Consider the following 6000-nt stretch of genomic DNA (forward strand, 5'->3'; position numbering starts at 1 on the left):
ACACACAACTGATGCAGCAAGTCATTCAAGGAAACAGACAGTGGAGCGAGGCTTCTACATAAAAACTACAGAAAGATGCTGATGTTAAAAGTGTGTTTGCACAACAAATGTTATGGCACTTTCATTCATATGGCAGCACATTTAAAATAAAGCTAAATGCTAAAAGCTATACACTACTTTTGGATTCCTTTTTGGATTTTGCGTACAAATGCGATTAATCGCGATTAATCAGGGAAAGCATGTGATTAATTAGATTAAATCTTTTAATCGTTGCCCAGCCCTACTTGAAACTGTACGAAGCAATGGCAAAAGAGCAAGATATGTTGAATTACAATCAAATGTACTTCAATCCACCACTCATACATCAGATAAAAACTCATCTTATTCAACACGCATCTCTCAATCCCTCAGCTAAATCACATAAATTAATCACCAAGTCCCAAATAAATGCATCTGCATGTAAAATGAGATCAACAAGAGTTTAATCAGCAGTCAGGTAATAAGAGAAACCGCACATCTCAGACGACCTCTGAGCCTGTAAAAGTAGAGCAAAGTTTGAGTCCCAGCATGGCTAAAAAATGATGCACCTTGAAATAACCCCTCGCGTGTTTCGACAGAATTGTGAGACACAACAGGCGAGCGTTTTTAAAGTTCCTCCCCTGGGCCGGACAATTCATGAGTTACACATGAAGGAGTTCTCATTCGTGACCCTTTGCGTGAGACTGGTTCCAAGCCACCGGGGGCCCCGCTAACATCAGCCATTGATCCTTGAGAGCTTAAATCTTGCTGAGTGCAAGTAAGCGCTGTCAAGTTCAGGCTTTGGCCGCCAGACCGCTGCTGGTTTGCTGCTGTTTGGTTCATGGAGTCAACCTTGTGGGGAAAATGTCCGTGTGACACCTGTCGCTACATTTACGGCCTGCCAGACTGATGTGACGTGCGGAGAAAGGGTAACACGGAAAGCTCTGCTGCTGCATCTGAGCAGCTGGAGATGGAACAAAATGTCACTTTGATCGCCACGAACACTGGAAAAAAATGCCCCTCCAAATATAAGTTAAAAAAACAACAAATACGAGACGTTTTTTCTTGAAATAAGCAAAAAAATCTGCCAATGGAACTAGGGAAAATCGGCTTGTCAAGATTTCTTGAAATAAGATGTGATATTTAGGACTTTTGAGATAAAAGTGATCTTGAAATTAGTTTAAAAACCTCTTCAAATGTAAAAGAAAAAAAGCTTGTTTCATACGAAATCCGACTCAGAACAATTTGTTTTCAAGACTTTTTCATTTAACAAGATATTCCAGATGTATTGTCTTCAAACAAGTCCCTATATCTGGCTGAAATAGTACTTGTTAGGCAGTTGTGTCTTATATTAAGTGTAATGAGATATTTTGACTAGAAATGAGACAAATATACTTGGTAAGACTTTGATTTTTTCCAGTGAATAGAGAGGAAGCATTTCAGGTTCATTTATCAACGACTGTTCGAAGCCTATCTGCTCATTTTTAAGCTAAAACACCTGTAAAAAAAATATCCTTTTGCCTTTTCTCCGTCCCCCCCCCTTCCTTCAAATATTATCAATTCCAGAGATGGCCTCAGTCTCGTAGATATGAGAAGAAGATGCCCTCACTGTGGACTCAGTTCCCACCTACAAATACAGACGGAAGAATCCACACGAGGAGGTGGATGTGCTGCGAGTCTTAAAACCTCAAAATACTCGAGTTCACGTCCTGCGTGGTACCATTGGGTTCCCTGCATGTTGCATAAAGAGATCCTGTTTGCACAGTCGTAGTTTTACCCATGTTTTTTCAGTTTTTTTTCCCCCTGTAACATTGCATTTAATGAATCATTTACATTTTCTTGACTTATCATCATAAATTTGCATCAAAGATGGCTCCCCCTCCTGCTGTGAGGAAACACAAAGAAAAGAAATGCTTTTAAATATCAGAAAAGCTGGAAGGTATTTAGAATTGGGGCATCGTCTAAAATAACTCACCGCGTCACTTTTGCAGCTGTTCGTTACGATGACTGTCGCTACATTTTCAAACTGCAAGCCAGTTCATCTCAACCGGTCCCAAAGCTAACCGTCTGATGCAGAAGTGTTTGCTCAAACTGCTACGAATGCTTTTTAAGTTCACTGGAAAAAATCAAAGTCTTACCAAGTATATTTGTCTCATTTCTAGTCAAAATATCTCATTACACTTAAAATAAGACACAACTGCCTAACAAGTACTAATTCAGCCAGATATAGGGACTTGTTTGAAGACAATACATCTGGAATATCTTGTTAAATGAAAAAGTATTGAAAACAAATTGTTTTGAGTCGGATTTCATATAAAACAAGCTTTTTTTTTTAATTTGAAGAAGTTTTTAAGCTAATTTTCAAGATCACTTTTATCTCAAAAGTCCTAAATATCACATCTTATTTCAAGAAATCTTGACAAGCTGATTTTCACTAGTTCCATTGGCAGATTTATTTGCTTATTTCAAGCAACAACGTCTTGTATTTGTTGTTTTTTTACTTATTTTTGGAGGGGCATTTTTTCCAGTGTTTGAGTTGTTTTCTGGGGTGAAAAGATAACGTTCTTCTTCTTCTTGTGGCTTTTAGCTGGGATCACCTGTCAGGAGCTGTTTCTGATTCCTACAGCACAGAGCGGTCTGGCTGCAATCATCTGCAGGTGAGACTCATCAGTACCGCACAGCCCCACTTTAAAAAGAAAAACAGAAATAATCCTTAAAGTTCAGGCACAAACATCTGGATTTGGCCTAAACTCGAACCTTTCAAACAATGCGTTCCTGCTGATAACGCTGCCACAGGTCCCCCAACACTTAGCAGTAAACGCTATTCATCATGAAAACCTTTGCTTAGTAGTGTGACAGATTCTGGCCCAGTTTCCCTTCTAAACACATAACAAAACAAGACAAAGACTGAACAATCAGAACCCAATCTGTCCTTTAAAGATCCCTTTGTCTGCCCTGAGTGTACTAAAGCCCCCAATTTAGGATCTTTTGCCTCCATCAGCTTCTTTTTAGACGATGACTTCTTTGGCATCGAGCATCACAAACTAAAATGAGATCTGAGTGGAGAGTATCGATGCAGTGTGCCTCGCAGGGCTTCTGGGGATTTCAAACTTTGCTTTTCTTCATTCTGGTGAGAAATTTTACCAATAAAATCAATGGACGATAAATGGACTGGTTGACAAATTCAAAGACTGTACGTTTCTTTATATAATCAAGTTTAAATCTGCGCTTCTGAACTTTTCTTGTGGCATTGTAAGGCAGCCGTAATGGACACAACCATCAGGAAATCTCCACATAAGCTGCTCCCACTCGGACGAGTCCTTTTTATTTATTCAGCTTTGTGGGGTTGCATGAATAAAATGGTGGAATGCGTCTTTAACTCTTTATAGCTGATTGATAAATAAATCAGGGTGGCTGCAAAATGTGTGTACCATTCAATTTTTAACAGACAATCCAGATATGAAAAAGTGAAAAGAAATATCCTAATAAAAAGATTAAAAAAAACTCCCTAACCCTACCAACAACTAAAAAATAATAATAAAAAAAATAGAAATACAGATTTATGTGTTTTCTTTTGTTTTCCTTTTTTACGACGCACGTGTCAAAAGTCTACAATGGAAGATTGAACCATGATGTTCTGTAATCAGGAGGATAATGCCGTTTTAGCATGTTTAGCATGTAAATAGCCCACACTGCAGCATGACGCCATGTGAAGGTCATGAATAACAGTGTGGCACGTGTGAACTGTTTTCAACTAAATATTCTGTCAAATATGTCACTCTGAGGCGTGTCACATGTCTACAGAATAGGCTACAACAAAAAAATAACGTTACCATGGATACTGTGAGTTTAACTAAGCAACAGGTGCCCAAATGTATTTGTTTACATTGTGGAACCCTTAACAGCTGCTTGTTGTTGAGTACAAAACAATTAATTTCTTCATTTTGATTTGAGCATTAGATCGATATATACCTGAATAAGATATACCTGTGGCTGGTTCATAAATGATGTTTGAGTCTATTCTGTGCGTCTGAAACAAGTGCTGCATAGTTTCAGTGCTATATATCTTTATTACATATCACAATTTCCTCACAGTGCATCTAAAATGTATTACTTCACTCACGCTCCAGCTCTGCAGGATGCCATGAAATGAGTTTACAGAGTGCACTTCTATGTGGGGACACAGTAATATCACAGTAATGAAGTAACACATTCAAAGAGCCCCTCATTTTGCATTCAAAAGAACCCACGGAACCAGTTTTTCTGCTGGCGTAGTCAGTAAAATATGGATAAGGGAGAGACCAGGGAGGAATGTTGAATCACAAGCTCAGACTCAGGTGTGTGTTCTGGATATATGTTCAAATACATATATATATATATAAAAACACTTTTAGTTTTAGTTTTGCATTGAAAATACAGAATTAAACTGAATGAACGTGTTTTATAATGACACATTGATTAGATTTCTGTGGTTCTTGCTAAACTACACCAGCATGCAGGAGCAGGTCTCAGCCCTGTTGGCTCAGCTCTCTCACAGATGTGTGTGCAGCACGCTGCTGATGTTTAATGTAAACCTGCAGATGCTTTTCAGAGAGAATCCCAAGCCTGGCTGAAAAGTGCGCGGCTCCACTCAGTGCTCCATCCCTTCTGCCGTTTAAAAACGCGCCAGAGACGGACTGCTTTTCTTACTCTGTGCTTGAATTCAGCAGAAAGACGTCAAAGCCGCATCCTTTACCCGCCCCGGTTCCCCTCAAACTACACCAACTTGTGCTATCAGGGAGCGGTTTGTTGGGGAAAAAGCGGATTCATGCCTGTTGCACCGCCCGCTTGACAGCCTTTACTCCTGCACGCGGCGCGCTCGTGATGATGGATTCATTACACCGAGTTCAGATTTGAGTGGGACATGAAAGAATAAACAGAGTGGAGGAGACTTGGCCGCGCGGGCTGTGACTTGATGCATCAGCACCGCGGTGTCTCTGTGGCGCATTTGGGAGGAAAAAGAGCTCAAAGATCTGCAACACTGAGTCTGAGGATGAATGAAAACGCACGATGAAGACAAGATGAGTGCGCGCTGTGGAGTGTTTCCAAACCAGAATCAATGGGCAGCGTTTGCACTGTGGTGACAAGTGGTGCGTAACCAGGAGGATGCACTCAGACTCGCTTTCGAGAAGCCTGGAGAAACGCGTGCACGACGCAGGGAACACCAAAAAGTAGCCATGCGTGCACATGGAGACAAGCTCTTACCTTTGGAGACCGCGGATGCTGTGCAGTAAACAAGGAGCAGCAGGCCCGTGGTGGACAGCAAACGTCCTTTTGTCAGCGCACCCATGCCTACGCGTAGTTCTCCACGGATAAGCTAGAAAGGTGCCGGGGCTCCGGATCCCCCGCGCCGCCTCTGAGCTGGAAGAACCCCGGCCGGGCGCGTTCCTCCCGTAAACCCGGGAAGGAGACAGTTTGGCTCTTTTCGTAGCAGAGGGAGAGACAGAGGGAGAGGTGCACGGCTCGCGGGCTGGACTGCTGACCGAAAGGGAAGGAGCATCTTCACTTCACTTTGGCTGCGCGCGTGTGCGCAGCGGGGGAGACGTGCGCTCTCAGTTTACTCCCCTTTCAAAGCATCATCATCCCGGAGCCTGCCGCGTGCCAGCCAATGGCAGAGTGAGGAAGGCGGAGAGGAGAGGAGAGGAGAGGAGATGTAGGTCTGATCACTTATATTTCTTCTTACAGTTCAGCCCTGCGTGGCAGATGCCTGCAGTCAGATTCCGGAGCAGATTATTGGCCAAACCGAAGGAAACGCAGGAGCCAAGGAGCTGAAAAAGCATGAAAAGTTTACAGTGAAACGGATAAATCAAATTTAAAATAGAGCACCGTATGGCAAATCCATATTTTTCCTGCTCAGACCCCTGTCAGAAAAAAGAAAAAGGAAAAAAGAAAAAGGAAAAAAGAAAAAGGAAAAAAGAAAAAGGAAAAAAATACAACAAAATA

The 6000-nt window shown here is 41.8% G+C and overlaps 1 protein-coding gene across 3 annotated transcripts in view; it reads right to left on the bottom strand.

Moving 5' to 3' along the window:
• Positions 1 to 5675, bottom strand: part of LOC142381874 (netrin receptor UNC5D-like) — a 318795-nt gene extending 313120 nt beyond the window's left edge. The window contains exon 1 of one of the 3 annotated variants that reach the window (XM_075467164.1): positions 5263 to 5675. In XM_075467164.1, coding sequence (XP_075323279.1) covers positions 5263 to 5347 — 85 coding nt within the window. In that variant the 5' untranslated portion in view covers positions 5348 to 5675. The remainder of the gene's footprint in view (positions 1 to 5262) is intronic. The other 2 variants (XM_075467162.1, XM_075467163.1) reach the window with 2 other exon arrangements.
• Between the last annotated feature and the right edge of the window lie 325 nt (positions 5676 to 6000).

This window comes from Odontesthes bonariensis, chromosome 6 (assembly GCF_027942865.1).
Source record: "Odontesthes bonariensis isolate fOdoBon6 chromosome 6, fOdoBon6.hap1, whole genome shotgun sequence".
NCBI classification, from domain to species: domain Eukaryota; kingdom Metazoa; phylum Chordata; class Actinopteri; order Atheriniformes; family Atherinopsidae; genus Odontesthes; species Odontesthes bonariensis.